General features: G+C 33.6%; 2 protein-coding genes across 3 annotated transcripts in view; one reads left to right on the top strand and one right to left on the bottom strand.

Annotated features, from left to right (window-relative positions):
• The window catches only part of LOC143231063 (hsc70-interacting protein-like), a 70,303-nt gene that overhangs the window by 43,822 nt on the left and 7,214 nt on the right, over nucleotides 1-19,267 (top strand). The gene's annotated exons all lie outside the window — the stretch shown is intronic.
• LOC143231061 (sarcalumenin-like) lies at nucleotides 856-18,548 on the bottom strand. Its single transcript, XM_076465572.1, has 6 exons — nucleotides 18,053-18,548; nucleotides 13,657-14,399; nucleotides 12,976-13,228; nucleotides 12,364-12,480; nucleotides 10,876-11,048; nucleotides 856-2,865 (listed from the first exon to the last, which is right to left on the bottom strand). Exons 1-6 carry the CDS (start codon nucleotides 18,126-18,128, stop codon nucleotides 2,020-2,022), a joined length of 2,208 nt encoding a protein of 735 aa, XP_076321687.1. The 5' UTR covers nucleotides 18,129-18,548; the 3' UTR covers nucleotides 856-2,019.

Here is a 19,267-nt window from a genome sequence, read left to right as displayed (position 1 = left end):
CTGAGGAGATTGTCAATTCTTTTTTCTTCATTCAAGTTGGTGTATTTAAACTTGTAAACTAACTCTAATTTACTAATAACGTTTAATATTTCCCTTTTAAAACAACTCTGTCATATCTAACTTGTTAGTAAGTTTTTTGGATTTTTTTCGTACTTGAGCAAGATTAGTATAGTAGAACTTACTGTTTTAAAATCCTGGTATATATAGGCACAAATTAGTTAGCAGGGTTATAATACATTTTCTTAGCTTGGTAAGTTTCAGTTGTAGAAAATTCGTCTTAACATTGAATTATGCAGTTCACTTTGTACAACGTTTTCACTCCCACCCCCCAAGAGAGTAAGACTTTAATTAAAACAATAGATTAAATTAACTGTACTCAATAAGAAAGTAAAATTATCATCTTAAGGTTGTGAAGCTCTAAGTTCACAAACAATTCGTAAGAAAGTCATTTTAACACTGGGCCTAATTCTGCAAAATGCAAACAAATTTTATTTTTATTGATATGAGTACAAGATGTATTCAATGCCAGCAAAAGTTGTAAGGTTGGCAACTCTCCAATTATGATGTTGCGCTATATTGATTTCAAAACTTTTGCTCGAGTAATACTTGTAAAAATACTAATCACGTTATTATAAGAATGATGCAAATAAGTTTATTAGACGGAATTGTTTAACGTTGTTTGTACTTACATTTCCGAAATTTTTAAATGTTCAATTCTCAGCATTATAATTAACATTCTTATTATTTATAGACCATCTACAGGTGTCGTAGAAAAAAAAAATCTTAACAGTTGTAACTAATATAAAGTGTGTTTTATGGAAGTTGTATTATAGAATATAAAGGAACAGTATATACTTTTCGTTACAGTAACTTTATTTTTTCTTACTTTATTACAGCATGTATAACGTCATATTTTTAAGGTTAAAACCTCCAAAGTATTTCGTTTTCAAATTCTGTTTTAACGTACAGTATATAAAAGTATATGACTTCCAACACACCTGTAAAATATATCAACGTATAACGTCATATTTTTAAGGCTAAAACCTCCAAAGTATTTCGTTTTCAAATTCTGTTTTAACGTACAGTATATAAAAGTATATGACTTCCAACACACCTGTAAAATATATCAACGTATAACGTCATATTTTTAAGGCTAAAACCTCCAAAGTATTTTGTTTTCAAATTCTGTTTTAACATACAGTATATAAAAGTATATGACTTCCAACACACCTGTAAAATATATCAACGTATAACGTCATATTTTTAAGGCTAAAACCTCCAAAGTATTTTGTTTTCAAATTCTGTTTTAACATACAGTATATAAAAGTATATGACTTCCAACACACCTGTAAAATATATCAACATATAACGTCATATTTTTAAGGCTAAAACCTCCAAAGTATTTTGTTTTCAAATTCTGTTTTAACATACAGTATATAAAAGTATATGACTTCCAACACACCTGTAAAATATATCAACTATCCAAGGGACTTTGTTTGTATTACAATGAAAACTTAAAAATCACAAAATCGTAACAAGGAACAGACATTGTACATTTGGAAGTTAAAAAATAACAACAAACTAATAGTGCATGAATTCATGTTATTTTTTATGAAAAGTGTTTGCTACAGTATATCGGTTGATTGGGAATGTTGGAACGTATTTTTAGACGTTAAAATGTTCAACAGATCTTTGGGATATTTAATACTGGGTGTATAAAGAAATATAATATGTACTGGAGTGATATAATTTAGTCCAAGTTTGCATTTCGGTTACTTGGAAATCTGTATTTATTAATCCAGTATGTGAAATTAGTTTTCTTTAATAGTGTTTCTATTTAAAAGTCGTAATATTCTATGGTGCATAGGCTCAGTATATGATCACCTACTTAGACTGATTTCATAAGCATCGAGAAAACAGCGGTAGGCTAATATTGGCTTTGTTTTTGCTGCATTCTTTGTCGCGAGCACCTTTAGTGATGAGCGTGTGCTTACGAACTGTACTTATCACCAGGTAGGCTTAAATGTTGTTCTCACTGTCTTCATCTTCTGCTTCTTGGTATAATCGCACTTTTGACTGTTTTTTGTATTTCTCGAAAAGTTCAGGAAAATCGAAAGCAATGGCGGTGTCCAGTTTGTCCATAGGGCAGCCTAAGAAGTAGCTACACGTGGAAGGGAGAGATTTAAACTCGTAAAGCACGTGCAGGCGAAAAAAATCTCGATACTTGAGTGGATCTGGTGAATCATAACGACTGATATTCGTTAGGCCTTTTAAGCCATTAAAAATACTGTACTGGAAAGGATGTTCTGTGATGTCGTCAGCCAGTTTTTTCTTGTTGCTAAAAATAGACTTGTGTCGATAAAAAGTATCCAGGTAGCAGTCCACTACTTTTGCGTGGTTACGTACTCGAATAGCATGAGTCCGGGCGAAAGCAATTCTATTTTCAACCCTCGCGTCTATTGTCTCGCGTAACTCCTCTAGCAGAGCACGTTCCTGGTCCATTAGAAAGTTAACAGAAGCACCCTTGTGCCAAGGTTTTCCAGTCAAGGAAACTGAATAAATGGTGGGAGCTTGAGAACTCTCCATGAGGGGCGACAAGTTCCAGAAAAGTTGTCCAATCACTTTAATCACTTCACTTCGACGTATAGTGTCTGCCTTGTTTAAAATAAATCGAGTTTTATTCTCCCTGCCTTTTAATTGGCCTAAAATGGCTTCCATTTCTGAACCCAGCTGAAGCTTTGAGGGATCAAACACAACATAAATGACGTCAGCATGGTCAATGAACCATTGAAAAACGTCATCAAATGGATATCCTCTTTCTTGACTTCTGTTTTCATTGATTCCAGGGGTATCTACGAGGGTTACCTAAACAACCAGTAACAATAAACATTGTAAAACGGTTTACCTCATTTGTACCATCTAAATATTTTTCCGAACACTTGTGTTTTACTATAAAACATACAAGTTTAGAAGTGTTCTTAGGAGTTACATAGTCAGGCAACACTTTTTACAAAATTCTGTGTTATTAGTAATGTACTTGTTAAAATTGTATTAATCCGTAAGACTTGCTTATGCTAATATTATAATGAAATAGTTATTTTGGCGGCCGGGCAGTCGGTATATCAACTGTGGTTCGCGTCAGTTTGCTGTAAAACATATTTCTGCACTTTAGTGCGTGCGTTATAAGTGACAGCTAAATCCCAATGTTCAGTTAGTGTAGTTCAGGAATTGACAGTAGGTGTTGTGGACCAGTTATCTTCTATAAAGTTAGTTGAAAATTATGGATGACTAGCGCAGGTAGCATTTGTGTGAGTTTACGCTGGTGCCCGAAACAATTTTGTCTTGTAATGGTCTTCCAAATATATTTCTTAGTAGCTATATATTTTCTAAATTTACAAGGACGTTTTTATACTAATAATGCTGAATATAATAGGTATAATGGAAGTCTCTGTAGACTGTGGTAACAATTTTTATAAAAAAGCATAACACCGGAGAATGTTTCTCTATTATTCGTTCGTGTTGAGTATGTTAGCCTTACGTAATTAATTCTGTCGTCTTGGGCGTCCACAGAAAATTTTCCGGGGATGGAATATGTTTGTTTTTTTTTGGGGGAGGGAGGCATGTCTGTCATGAACCACACGTAAAACGAGAACAGACGTTTTCACTCCTATAGAAAACCATAGAAAACTTTTAAGATGAATTAATTTCCTACTCTGTGTGATATATCATTACTTTGATTATTGTATACTAGCACGAACTGGAATATCCGATGCTACTGCAGTATACACAAACGCAAACTAACGTGGCAGGGGTTTAGTTTAGAGAGAGAGAAATCGTAAGAATTCTCTCTCCAACTGGGGTGTTTAGGAACGTTGTGGTTCCTCTTCGTCCCCTTTCGTGAAAGGTTATTAGGTTTAGTTTTTTTTATTTATTAAATAATTTTTGACTCTTTTTTTTTTTTTTGGGTGAAGGAGGTCACTCTTAATGTTATCCTAGACCGAGGCAAAGGCAGCATCGGAGAGAACGGCCAGGTCCCGTCCCGAAAGGCCGAAGTCAAAGTAAATATGAACATGAACTCAAACGACCCGAATCAGGGTCTGGCAATAAAGTTGCCTGGGCTGGGATCTAAAAATCCAATGCCTATGTTTTTGCTGTGGGAGTGCCCTGAGAAAACCCACTTTAGATATTTTGTTGTGTAATTTGTGATTCTTGAAATATGTTGTAAGGTGAAATGTATTTTGTTGGTGCACTAGTTAATTTGTATAGTGATGCCGTTAGTTTGTTTCTGTTTTCTGCTTTTAGATAATATTTGTGTGATATTTCCGTTAGTCTATTTCTTAGTGTTGGTAAGTTGCTGATTTGATGTATATAATTTACTGGCGTGAATGACGGTAGTATTTTGTTCTGTTGAACTTGGATTTTCTGGAGTGTGTTATTTGACATATTGTATGTTACTTGACATCCATACTTTATTAGTGGACGGATGTAAGCCTTGTATATTTGGATAATGGTGTTTGGTGAACATTTCGATTGTCTACTAGTTAGAGTCATTAGGTGTGAAATCCGTTTTCTAATTGATGAGTGTATATTGTTAACATGTTTTTCCATGTTAGTTTTGTGTCGAAAGTGATACCAAGGAATGTGATGTTTTTGCTCATGTTAATGGTCGTATTTCCGAGTGATAATTTGATTTTTTCTAGATTTTTTCTTTGTTTTTTTAAATTTCTTGTAGAAGGTGATTGCTTGTGTTTTGGTTGGATTTAACACTACTCCCCACTTGTTACTCCATGTTGAGACGTTGTTCAGTGATTATTGTACGCGAGACATGGCCATCACTGGGTTTCTGGAGGTACTCCAGATAGCAATGACGTCTGCGTATTGTGAATTATGCGTGTATGTTAGATTTGGGAAAGGTATGTCACTGACGAAAATAATATATAGAAGTGGAGAGAGGACTGATCCATTGGGGTATTCCTAGATGTCAAAAAGGCCTTCGACAGCGTATGACACAATGCCATCAAATACAAACTAAAACACCTGAAAATAAATCCCACTATAGTTAAATGGATATCAAATTTCTTAACAGATAGAACAGCACAAGTAAAAGTCAATAAAACTATATCTAAATCATTTAATATAACCGCAGGAGTGCCCCAAGGATCAGTCCTCTCTGATGAAGAGAGTTATCTCCAACAGTTTACCAAGGCAGCTTAACAGACTGATGGGACGGAAATTATCTGGATTCGTTCTGTTGGTTTGTTTCTTTGGGATCGTGGTTATGATGGCTTTTTTCCAAGTGTCAGGGTAATATCCAGTTGCTAGTGAAATGTTCATGATGTTTGTGAGGTGTTGTAATACGAGAGTAGAGCTTTTTTTCAGAATTATGTTTGGAATTTGGTCATGTCTGCAGTATACATAAAGGGGTTAGCATTTTTATACCTCCACCCGTTATGAGGTGCAGTTAGCCTTAAATAATCCGCACTTTATATCGCGCATTGTACATTGCTTAATTTATTGGGCACAATGAAATTCGACCGAAAGGAACAAAATTTCAAAATATGCCGGAAAGATTTGTGGATTGTTGTTTCAAGATAATATAGAATCACTTCAATATAAATGAATTATCTGAGAATTAAATTAAAGAATATTAAATAAATAGGAACATCTTTTAAATATACACAGTAAAATTTGATGTGCCAGGCAACCAATCTTAAAGAATATGATTAGAACTTATGGCAAGCGGAAAGGTTTTCAAGTTGTAGGTATAACTCAGTATCAACGTTAATAATGTAGCAGTACTAATATAGATTGTTTTATACAGCAAAATATTTTTTTCTTTAGCAGCAGTTAATCATTCATTTATATTTAACCACTAACTATTTTATTTGCAAAATAAATTTCTGTTGATTCTCTAATATTACCTTTAATTTGAATATGATATTAAAGTAAATTTTTGTTGCAATTTTTCAAATGACTTGTTTCGACACTGGTTTCACCAAGTGGAGGAATTAACTCGGTTTTGGTGTTCGAATAACTATTACATATTCATTCATGTGTTTTCTGTATTCATATATACGTTTACTAAATACATTGATTTGGCTAGTTAAACATTATATATGATAACGCAAGTATCCTATTAATTTTCTTAGATACTTTTGATTATACATTACAAGTAAAATTTGAAAATATTTTTCCCTTTGTTCAGTAACGTCTAGATCGAAACATTTTGTAATGCTTACTGCGACACTCATGTGTCGCAGCTTTTTGTCTACGGACTTTTAACACTAGAAATCGGATTTTGATACCTCTGGTGGGCAAAGCACAAAAGCCCATTGCATAGCTTTGTGTTTATTTACAAACAAACAAAGCTTATTATGATAAAGTTCATTTTTCAAATTGGTTTTATATCAGAAAATATTTTAAATACCTGTGCAATTATAGAAAACTATAGTTTGTAATTTTGACAATTTAGTGGTGGTGGCGGCATAAGCTTCCTTCAAAATTAAGACCTTTAGTTGTTGTACCTTTTAAACCGTGTTCCTGCCCTTTATCAGAATAATTGAACTATAGTTCCTAGTTTTACTTTCCAAGAAATAGACCACTGTTGATCAATATACAAGTAGATAATTATAAATATAAACAGAAGAAAAAATATATATGCAAAAACGGCTCGTTTGGGTTGAGAAAATATTTCACACAGAAGAGCGAACAGCGTTTCGACCTTCTTCGGTCATCGTCAGGTTCACAAAGAAAGAGGTAACTGACTGGAAGCTGACCACATGTTTGAAAGGGGTTGTGTAACTGAGTGTCGGAATGTAGAGGGCGGTGTTAGATGTTTGAATATATAATTTTATTTATTTATATTGATATAGGTATAAAGGCGTTCCTTTATATTGGTTTATTTTGGGTTTAAGTTGTTGTATAAGTAAGGCTTCTTTAATTTTGCGTTTGTTTATGTTTGTTTCTTTATTTAGTATTTGAGTGTTTTCTATGGTTATGTTGTGTTTATTTGACTTGCAGTGTTCGAAAACGTGTGAAGGTGACTTTATGTTCTTTGAATCTGGTTTCCATTTTTCTACTAGTTTCTCCAACATAGAAGTCGTGGCAGTTATCACATTGTATTTTATAAATAATGTTGGTGTAGTGTTTGTCAGTGTAGTTTTTACATAGTATAGACCTCAGTTTTGTGCCTGGTTTTTGAATAAATTTGGTATTAACTGGAATGTCATACTTTGTTACTAGTTTTTGCCAAATGTTGGTTATTTGTCTGCTGACGTCAGGAATATATGGTATACAGCAGTATATGGTTTCGTGATTTTTTGATTCGTGAGATATATTTACTTTTGTTGGTTGATTTTGCTTTCTATCTAGGTGTGTGCGTATAATGTTTTATACGGTTTGTGGAGGAAACTTATTGATGTTGATGAAGTATTGTTTTATTTTGTCTAATTCATCGCAACTGAACAAATTACTACTACAAATGAAAAAAGCCAACACAATTTCACAAACACTTTATTCCTATCTACGTAAAACCGACTCACGCACACCACAAATATACGGCATCCCCAAACCTCATAAACCAGATTGTCCATTACGACGAATAATGTCCACATATGAATCGTTTAATTACAATCTTGGTAAATACATAGCATGGTTATTCTCCAAATATGTAACATCAGCCAGCTCATTCATCAAAGACTTTTAATTTCAAGTCTAATCTAAATCAAAAAGCCTTAATGGCCAGTTTCGATGTTATATCCCTCTTTACAGAAGTTCCAACCACTGAAGCCTGCAAGATAGTCTTAGAACTCTATATCCGAGACCCTAACCCAACTATCGACATTCCCAGTAACCAATTAGCAACCCTCATAGAATTCACCACCATAAAGACAAACTTCATGTTCAACAACCAAAACTATATACAAACAAATGGCCTAAGCGTGGGCAACCCAGTATCACCAGTTCTAGCCAATATTTTTATGACACAAGTTGAAACACAAGCAATTAACACAGCATTACATCCACCACTATACTGGTACAGATATGTAGATGACACGGTTGCGGGATTCAAATCTACAGAACACATACGAAACCATATACTGCTGTATACCATATATTCCTGACGTCAGCAGACAAATAACCAACATTTGGCAAAAACTAGTAACAAAATATGACATTCCAGTTAATACCACAAAACTGAGGTCTATACTATGTAAAAACTACACTGACAAACACTACACCAACATTATTTATAAAATACAATGTGATAACTGCCACGACTTCTATATTGGAGAAACAAGTAGAAAAATGGAAACCAGATTCAAAGAACATAAAAAGTCACCTTCACACGTTTTCGAACACTGCAAGTCAAATAAACACAACATAACCATAGAAAACACTCAAATACTAAATAAAGAAACAAACATAAACAAACGCAAAATTAAAGAAGCCTTACTTATACAACAACTTAAACCCAAAATAAACCAATATAAAGGAACGCCTTTATACCTATATTAATATAATAAAATAAATAAAATTATATATTCAAACATCTAACACCGCCCTCTACATTCCGACACTCAGTTACACAATCGCTTTCAAACATGTGGTCAGCTTCCGGTCAGTTACCTCTTTCTTTGTGAACCTGACGATGACCGAAGAAGGTCGAAACGTTGTTCGCTCTTCTGTGTAAAATATTTTCTCAACCCAAACGAGCCGTTTTTGCATATATATTTCTCTACAAGTGGGTTTTCTCGACATCACTGAGAATAAAAAAATTTCTATCTAGGGTATTTTGAATTTTAAAAAAGGCAATGTTAAGACTTTTTAAATTTGTCGTATGATTTTAAATATTGCTATTGTGTTATCAGTGAAAATGCAATGTGATAGCTTTAGAAGCTTAAAAGCTGTACTTATTGTTATATACCACAAGGATTGCCATATCTTTTCCTTTATATATACTGCAACCGCTACTTCACCAAGTGGGTGATGCCATTTATTTGACGTATAGTAAGGAATATCTGCCATAAGAATGTGATAGAACACTTTTTGAAACTAAGGTAGATTTAAATGAAAATAAGTATGCGATTGGATAAACATGGTGAATAATGTGTTCTATTCGGTTTCCACGTTACTGACCATACTCTGCTTGAGAATGGACAAAAAGGAAAACCAAACAACGTATTCTGGGTGTCTTTAGGCTTAAGAATTTTGCATACTTTTTATGTTTCTGTAGCACATGAAAGCTTTTATAGATATATTATTCGAGAACATTCTTGTAACGTATAGAAGGCATTTATCAAAAGCTTTGATTGACAAAGAATGCTTTGTTTCTTGAGGTTTTGTTTTTCTAGGCTTAGTGTTAAAGGTAATGGCTAATATATGTTATACTGGGCTTACACTGATTCAAATCTATCCCCACTTCTACACAAGAAGTAATTAAACTTAGTTTCTTAAATAATGCCCGTTTTTATATACGTGGGAGAATCAGAATTAGTTTACTAACAAAATGTTTGCTATTTGATTAATAGATTAAACGATATGTTTATTAACACTGTTGCAAAATACATTTTTCTCAGAGTCGCTCCCATATGAAGTTTGAATTTCAAGTAATATTCTTTGAGACTCATGAATAAAAACATTGGGAATGATTGAATTTGTGACTATCATTGTGTGTGTAAAATGATTGGATATATCGTACAATACTGTTGAATGTTATTTCAAAAATCAATTTGGTATTTCAAAAGGAAAATATATTCACCAAACTTTGAAAACCAAAAACTTTAAAATATGTGGAATAGCTAACAACTCTAGCCAATCAAACATACACTTATTTCGATACTGAAATGCATATTTTTCAAAGATATTGAACATTTATTATAACTTAAAATTTACATTTAATTATTTGTTTGTTACTCCAGACATCCCGAAAGGTCAACAATTAGCCAGTGAGCGAGAGTGCAGTTTATCCACTGTGTAGATTTGAACTTTGAAACAAACGCTGCCTGAGAGCGACATGTTTGAGCGAGAGAAACAGGCAGACCAGTTAAGCAAGGCGCAGATAGCGTAGTTGCTTTGCTTTGTGAAATGCAAACCAACTAGTTACGCAACTTGCATGACGTGGATTTCATCATTCCACGTTTGTTGTCCTGCTTATTTAAACAAGTCTTGTCGGTCTTAGCATTTTTTGATAGATGGAAAGTTGTGGTCCACTTTAGTAACTGTATAAATCGTGTGGTTAACTGAAACTTGGGGAGTTAATGAACGTTCTTGTTAGGAGTTTTATTCAGGTTAATTAAAATTGATTATTCTGTTGTACCACCATGTTACCGACAATAATACAGTGTTGTGTGCCACTGCACAGTTTTTGTTAGAGTAAAAATGTTTAACTAATCCCTACATCTGGATTGATAACACAATCTCTTATCTACCAGTCAACGACGTACGCAAGATTTCACGAAAACAAACGAAATCGACAAAATAATCACGTGTAAATCCCAGTGGTTTTCGTTGTAATGGCATTTTAGTGGTTTGTGACTGTTTAGGGAGGCAGAAAGTCGATCTTTGTTATCGAAAAGGTTGAAAAACGATGAACCTGAGGAAACGCAACTATAAACACTGCTAATGCTCGGGCAATTTTTGGGGTAACCAGTTTTGTACGCTAGTCATTAGGCCAGGATAAAAACTGGCTTTTAATTTTGCACATTAAATAAAATTTCTTTCCTTCATATTGTTTATTGTTCCATTTCCGAAGAAGTCTTAGTGAAACCATTGATCAGGTACATAAATATATAAACATAATATTAAAAGGTATAAGGAAATACTTGTGAATTCAGATAGGAGTATATATGATTTTTTCTTAGTATACTTGCCTACCTTTCTAAGGAGAGGGTGGTTTATTCGTATTCCTTTGAAATGATCAAAGAAGGACTGGCCAAATTTCTGGATGCTAGCAAAGGACCAATCTGCTGCTAACTCTGTACCATCCAACATGTCTGATTTTTCTCCAAAGGAAATCACCGTAAACACACTATCTGTTGGCTCAGGAGCTTCATGGGGAGAAAAAAATATAAACTGGTGAGCAATCAATATATCGAGGTACTAGTAAAGTTATCCTGCAACGATGCACTTTAAAACCTAATGTTATAAACGGGAACATGGGCTATCCAATCACCTTCCATTATTTTCAAATGCTGGTTCTATACAGTGGAGCGCCGTTAAGCCGCGGTATTTGGAGGGTCAACCTGCTTAACCGCGGCTTAAACCTTTGTGACCGAAGTCGCCAACAGCTCCGCCGAGGAGCCTCATCCGGGCCATTGTGTGACCGTTATAATATTCAGATACAATTGACAAGTGCCGTTTTAACACAAACGACCAATGCATTGCGATGGTTCGCTTTTCCCTGTAAAATTTTGCCTTCCCGTGTTACATACGGGCCGCCATGTCAATATGATATGCTCACTATTAATTCAGAAACTGAAGTGATTTCTATTGGGTTTGTGGCCAATGTTTATACAATTCCATAAAAATATCGGATTATCGAATTAAAAGTAATACTTTAATTATTGATCACTTTTTTCACGGATTTACCGCGGATTAACTTTAATGTATGGAGAGGTGTGATTTGGTAACAATGGCGGCCTTCATAAAGCTGACATAGAGAGCGGATAAGGTAGATTAACGGTCGATTTCTATTGTAATATATTTTATTTATTTCCCAAATTAAAGCAAATCCTTTTTAAATATCCCCTTGAAGTTATAAAGACAAGGAGAGTGTGAGAAACTTTAAAAAGCCAGGTAGTAGATTTAATACATCAAAAATTTTGGGACAAGACTTACTACAGCGGCTTAAGTGATTTCGCGGTTTTCTGGTCCGCGGATTAATGGCGCTACTTGTATTTGCATTAACACATTTTGCTACACATCTTTTTGCTAATTTGGCACCCAGTGGCAGTGACAGATGAACTGGCTTCCAAACTTTTAACTGTCTGATTTCATTAAATTCATCTATGGCAAGTAGAGGGGGAGTCTACCTGAGTTCTTGTGTAAGATTTTAACATTGTATCACTTTTAATTGTAAATGATCCTTTGTTACTTTCATTACAATTGGTTCATTCGATTCCTTACAGAAAAACTGTTGCACAAAATGGAGAACTGTATAGGTAGGTAGGAGCAAAAAAGGGGTTCTAGGCCTGATATGATATAAGCAAAGGTATATATATTGTAGGAAATGAACAAACCTGTTCTAAACAATAGAAATGTATTTGTTGACTAATGGCATGTAAAGGTTAAAGCATAATATAATTATTTGATTTCATTTCAGATATTAACAAAACAATCACTTGGTTACAATATTAGCCATACCTGTTTTTCTTGCAGTGTTAGTTCTTTCATTTCCCATTAAATAATTGATGATGTTGCTTTTTCCAGAACTCCAAGAACCTAAAAACAGCACCATGGGCATTCCAAATATTTCTGAATCTGAAAATTAAATAAATGTGTGGGTGTGATTATATATATACACATATAATTAATGTTACAGTACATCTTAAATTTATCATTTGTTAATATATTTTACATTCCAGTTTGCTGGAGAATATTTAGAAGTAGACTGTTACTGTACCTTACACTGAGTTTTTAACTGTTCTTATTTAATATAAAATTAAGATGATACATTATTTTGTTTTCCATGTCATACTTTAGTTGAAGTTCTTGAGAATGTTGTTTTTCAAATACGGAGGAAAAAACTATAGAACTCAACAGAATATATTTCTGTTGACATGTAGTACAGATACGTTTTTTGATGGTGAATGTTCACACACATATCTTTAAAATAAAGAATCATAAAATGTAATTGTGAACTACTTTTTATCTACCTTTATTATAAAGATCTGTATAAAAGCATCTATAGTCAAAATAATAAACAGTTGCTATAAAATATCTTTTTTAGATAAATCTTGTTAAAAAAATTCTAACCTCCCAACTGTCTGTCTGATATCTCTCTGTACTTGTACAGATTTTCTAAGGGTTTAATAGCATTGTTGTAAATTTTCTTCATATCATTTAATATAGTTTGAATTAGGTCACTCTCTTCCTTGTCAGTCTCTGTGCCAATCTCGTTCAGCTGCAAAATTTGGACAATATGTTTCCTCGATCGTGGTGGCAATTTTTTTGGACTTTTTTTATCAGTTATTGTATTTTCCTTTGACTGTCTTTCCTTGGTAGCTTCCTAAGCAATATATTTCAACAGAAGTCTTAATAATACATTCTTGTGTAACAGATAAAAAGAACAAACCACTGCCCATTTATAGTTCAAAACTTCAGGTTTTTAATTGATATTTAGGCTTTTGGGAATGCACTAATATATACCAATGATGTAATGGATTTATGTATTTATTTTTAAATCCCAGAAAAAGAGGTATAGATATAGCTTCCATTTATATAATTTGGTTTTCTGTTTAAGAAATCGAAATCAACAACTACTGACACAAATTTGTTGATCAAACCAACACAGAAAATATTACAGATCTTCAAATGGTTCATTGAGAGATTTGTCTCTCATAACTTTAAAAACAAATTATATTCCATTAATTATTTATGAAATGTCTCCTTCAAGAAGCGTTTTAAGGTAAATAACCAAGTTGATGCACACTTTACCTTTTCTTCTAAGCTATTAATGATATCATTTTTAAATTTGTCTTTTAACTCCATTGTTGTATTTTTTCCTACTGCTGTTTCAGGACTTTGAGATGGCTTCGGTTTATATTCATTATCTTTTTCAAACTGTTCGTACTCTTTGGATAACATTTCTTGACTGTCATTTGTTTCTCGTGGTTTAACTTGTGCCCTTTTCATTTCATTCTCAAGATTTTCCCTCTCTGTGGATATTTCACCTTCAATTATATCTTTTTTGTACTGAAAACTCCCACTGTTTTGATGAACATCAGTGATTTGAGAATGGAAAACTTTTACACACTCTTCTGAATTTGCTGATTCTGGCTGTTGAAAATTTTTTATGTCTTCAGAATGTGGATATGAAACTTCAGTTTCGGTTGTTGATGTTATTTCAGAACTTGGGTCTTGTTCAGACTGTATCATATTTTCTTGATTTGGTGGATTGTTGTCAGCTTGTAATAAATGGTTTGATTTATCTTCTATGATTAAGTCTTCTGTTGGGCTTTTGAAAACTTCTTTAGTAGGAATTGCTTTTGTTTCTTTTGGTGAATTCATTGCATTTGGTACCCAGCCTGCTGGTTTTTGAAGAACATTGTGATCTTGTTTCATGTCCCCTGGTGGAAGTACTTGTTTTGTCCAGTAATCTTTTAGGGCTGCTTCAATGTAGGCACGACATTGTTGTGGAGTTGGTACGTGAACTGTCCATTCAACATTTCCAGATGACTCTTGGTACATAAGAAAACAAAATACAATTGTTTTAGTATTTTTGTTGTTGTTGAATACCACAATTTACTTTCAATATTCAAAAGTTCATATTTTGGTGTAAAACTATCATTTAAATTTGGATGGGATTTAATTGAGCATTACTTTGTTTAGCAGTTAGTAAACAGTACTAAGTAAGTCTGGAAATATATATTTTCAGTGTTGAAATGCAACTAAGATTTCACTAATTTAGTGGAAGCCTTTAAAAGGTTTAAATATTTGCTTTTAATGTAATAATAAACATCAGTATTATTCAGATTGCTTACTATTATGCAGTTTTGCAAAACAAATGTTTGAATTTATATTTTAATGAAATGTATGCAATGTTTAATATAAAGATTTGTGTCAAGCAAAAGAAGAAAAACATGTATTTATTCAAGATCAAAGGCATGATTACTAGATGCATTGTGAAAGAATCTTTGTTGGCCACGCAGGTTGAAAATAACACTGATGTTTACACGAAACCTGACAATTAATCAATGCAAGAACCTTTAGTGGTTCGATAAAATAATTTTATTACTGTATGTATTTTTAAGATTAAAGGAAAAATGGAAATAGTTTTATAAAACAGATGTATAATGAAATTAAAGTAAAAATAAACATTTGGATTAATGGATTTTTAAAGTTTCTTTTAAATCTTAAACCCTTGAAAGATAATTGAAAGTGTGTGGAGTGATCCGTGCATAAAGTTTGTAAATAATATAAATATTTCAATGAAAGAATATACAATTAGTTTCCCTTTGAAAGAATTGATATTCAAATTAACACTGGAGTTTTTTGAGGTATTGTAGATGCTGTTTCTATTTGTAATCCATTTTTTCCAAAATTCACTGAAGTGAGGAAACTTGACTGTTTCTCCTCTCACACTTTTTTGCTTCAGCACAAGATTTTTGGGAAATGCAGGTGCTTTACCACTTTGGTGTAAAGTATTGCTCTTCTAACAGTGCAGTGAGAAGTGTTGAACTGATTGAAAATATCAGTACCAGAAGCCACTTTAATCCATGGGTTTGCAGTCTAATAAAAATCTTTTAGCAGTACAGTGTAACTGAGTGCATTCTGATAAGACAACAGTGTACTTCTGTATGCAGTAGGAACTTATTGTTCAAAGCTCTTGATTTCCACAATTTATAACACTCGTTGTCTTGCTGCCCTTTGTTTTTAAGCTAGTGCTAATTTGGGCATAATTCAATGTGCAAGTATTACACCTAGAGCACTTTGATTCTTAACCCTTTCTTGTTTTCTGCAGATGTAGTTGCCTCATTAATGCTTACCCTAACACAGTTATTCCAAGAAAAATTGTTTGTAATGAAAACTTATCAACAGAAGAAGATGCCTCTGTAATGCTTTCTTTCAATGCTTGACAAAACACACTCATCACACTCTTTTATTGTAATAGTATTGTACAAATACCAGAAGCTGAGCTCAATTTGCAACATCTTCGGTTTCATCAGGTTGATATAAATTGCATTTTTATGTCATGCGATAAAGGATAGACTGAAGGGCTCTACCATATTTCTCTTCACATATGAACTTGCACATTTTTATGACAGCAGGAGGAACTAATGTCTTGTGTGGCTTCCTTCATTTCCCAATAAAATAAGGTGCATCTAAAGAAGCTTTCAAGGCTTTTGACTTGCTTTTCAAGTATGTTGCTTTTCTCTTTCAGTTGTTTCATTTGTCACTTTAAAAACACGCTTGCTGTTTGTGTTATTTCCTAATGTCTGTTAAGTTTATTTGGCTTTATGCTGTAATTAGCTAAAACCTGTGAAGAAATAAGGTACTGGCAGTTTGTTCCTGTTATTAACAACTCTTAAGTGAAACTAAATTTAAAAAACATCTTCCTTGTAATTAACAGTTCAGTTTTGGGTTTAGTGCTCAGTTTACTGACAGAAGTGGAAACTGAGTAAGTGCCATCAGAATATTCATCATCATCACTTTTGATTTATTCTATTTGATGTACATCAGAGCCTTCACTTGAAAAAATACAAGATCATTTTGTTTTGCCAATATGTGACACACGTGACACCTTCATGTTCTTGTTTTTGAAATGTATACGAATGTTCAAACCTTGAAACGAACAAGCTGACAAGCGTATAAAAAATTCTCATGGTATCTCGGCCATCTAGTCTACAGTCACATTACTTTTTACACTGAGTGTAAACATGACAAGGGGTTACACTCCCATATCATTGATTTAAAAATGTTTTATGATAATTATAGCTTCTGGTTTATAATCTAATGCATCTGTGTATCGTGACACACAGAGAAAGGTATCACTGGTAGGATTTTTGATGCTTATAATATTGTTGAATTTCAAGAGGCTTCACTTGTCATATGTAAATATCCATTTTATGCCCTTGAATAAAACTTGTGTACCTAGCGAGAAAAATAAACGCATGAAGATAACTCCATTTGGAGGTTTGAATGTGTTAATGGGAGGACTGAAGTGTTAATTAAACAGGTTAATGAGCGTCTAATAGTGTCACTTCATAACTGGTTTCCACTAATAAAGCAAAATGACCAGTGGTTTGGAGGACTACTGCCTCGTTTCATAATTTACAAATTTCATGTTATTGCCAAGTAAAACAAGGTTCAGTGGTTTGTAACGGTCAACAGACATTACCCAAAACAAAAATGTATTATGTTTCCCATTCTTGGAGTGATATAGTAGGAAAATGTTCGAATGTAAAACTACTTCTGTGTAATAAAGATAATTCCACACTGAAAATTAAGAAGGAATACAGTGGAACACACAACGCTTCGCCTGAGTAGCCTTTTTTACTTTTACATTTGGTTTACACCCTGCACGTTAATGTGGACCCTCCTCCCCCTCTAACATATATAAACATGTATCGTACGTCATTGTAGTTGTTATTACTGTATTATTTAAACAATAGTACTAGTATTGGTACAACAGTTTTTGATTTTTATATTTGTAAATGTCTTGTTTTGGATATATTTTATGTACTTCTGTAGTCAATAGATGCGTACATGTCTCAAGCTCGTAAACTCTTACAATTCTCTGTTATGTGATGCTAACAGTTCAAAATTCAAAGGCTATAAGTGTAGTTAGTATTTCTTATTTTGTTGTTTAATAATACATATATTTTTTTTTTCATTTTCTCTTTTTATTAGCGATAAGTCTGAAGTATTAACGCTGAAAAACAGTTTTCGATACCCGGTGCGCACAGTTGAGCTTAACAACAAACAAACTCTTGTTTTAAAGCACCTGAAATTGGAAAGATCATTCTGTGAAATTGAGATAATGTTCTGTAAATGGCGTCTTTGGTCTTCCGTTACAAAACCTTTTGGTTTGTAATTAAACAATCACTGTAAACAGAGATATATCCTCACATTACACACACACACACAACTTGTGGGATTATCGTAACTGTTTTTGCTACAGTTGTACTTTCTTATTATGACTTGTAAGGGAAATTTAAAAAGAGTAATGATTTCTATAGCTTTTCTATGTGTCTTAAGTAACTAATATAAGGGGGAAGGGTAGCGTGACGTATGTGAGAGTAAAATACATTAAAAACACTTTGATCTCAAAGTATATTTACTAAGAAACATACATTTATTTTGTTTTTGTTAAGGTACGTAAACTTTTTACCTTGACCTTCTGACCCGTAGAATCCACTGATGATACACACAAATAAGAGCATATGTCGTAGCTTTCTTCCAGTCATTGCAATCGTAGTAAATTAGGCCACAAAAACCGAGATATTTCCAGAAGAGGTAGGCTGTTCTTACATCTCAGAATGACAATCAGTTGGAAGTCTGTGCACGTTTCCTATTTTGCTGTTATATTTTTCGTCCGAACCCATTCCTGTTTGTCTTTCTTCTGACTTGATCATTTTCGTTATAACGCAAGTTCTTCTTTTCCTTCTAACACGTTTATTGGCATCACAACAACACGTGCAGACATCGAAATCACCAATAAGAGTCGATTTCTGCGTCACAAGCGGTTCGAAGAATAAAACATTAAAGTTTTACGTTAATAAATATTTGTAAAAAAAAATGATTTTCTATACCGACAATATTTTAATCGTAGTCAAAGTGTTATACTTTTAGAAAATAATGTTGCGGTAGATTTCCTTGTGAAAAATAGAGCAAGTTTTTGGAACCAGTTCAAAAGCTTCTCCAAAAATAACTTACACGACCTTAGTAACACGGAACCAAATAAAGGAGTAATGGGTTTACGACCTTAAAGGCTCTAATTCATGTGTATACACATCTGTACTTGAACTTGTTCTGCTGGTTAACAACAAAGACGGAGTCTTAGTCGCAATTTCATATTACTGGAAATATTGTATATTAATTGTAAGTGGTTCGTGTTAACTATAATTTCATAATAATTTTCGACAATAATAATAATTTCACATTACGATATTGCAAGATGTATTTGTTATTCATTGCGTGTAACATTCTCGTTTGGTTTTCGTGTAATACGTCTACTGAGAAGGGCCTGGCATGGCCAAGCGCGTAAGGCGTGCGACTCGTAATCCGAGGGTCGCGGGTTCGCGCCCGCGTCCCTCTAAACATGCTCGCCCTCCCAGCCGTGGGGGCGTATAATGTGACGGTCAATCCCATTATTCGTTGGTAAAAGAGAAGCCCAAGAGTTGGCGGTGGGTGGTGATGACTAGCTGCCTTCCCTCTAGTCTTACACTGCTAAATTAGGGACGGCTAGCACAGATAGCCCTCGAGTAGCTTTGTGCGAAATTCAAAAACAAACAAGTCTACTGAGAAACTATTGTGCGACTCCTAGCGTTTGACACTAGCTGTTGTGTTCAATTAAAAAATATTAGTTTTGGCGTATTATGCCGTA

This window comes from Tachypleus tridentatus, chromosome 10, assembly GCF_004210375.1.
Source record: "Tachypleus tridentatus isolate NWPU-2018 chromosome 10, ASM421037v1, whole genome shotgun sequence".
NCBI lineage: Eukaryota > Metazoa > Arthropoda > Merostomata > Xiphosura > Limulidae > Tachypleus > Tachypleus tridentatus.
This window is presented reverse-complemented; position numbering and strand designations above follow the sequence as displayed.

Coding starts and splice junctions, on each gene's coding strand:
- LOC143231061 (XM_076465572.1), bottom strand. CDS start 18,128: ATGACTGGAAGAAAGCTACGACATATGCTCTTATTTGTGTGTATCATC. Junction 14,400..18,052: donor CTACGGGTCAGAAGGTCAAG/GTAAAAAGTTTA, acceptor TTATGTACCAAG/AGTCATCTGGAAATGTTGAA. Junction 2,866..10,875: donor ACCACCCTCTCCTTAGAAAG/GTAGGCAAGTAT, acceptor CTGGTTGTTTAG/GTAACCCTCGTAGATACCCC.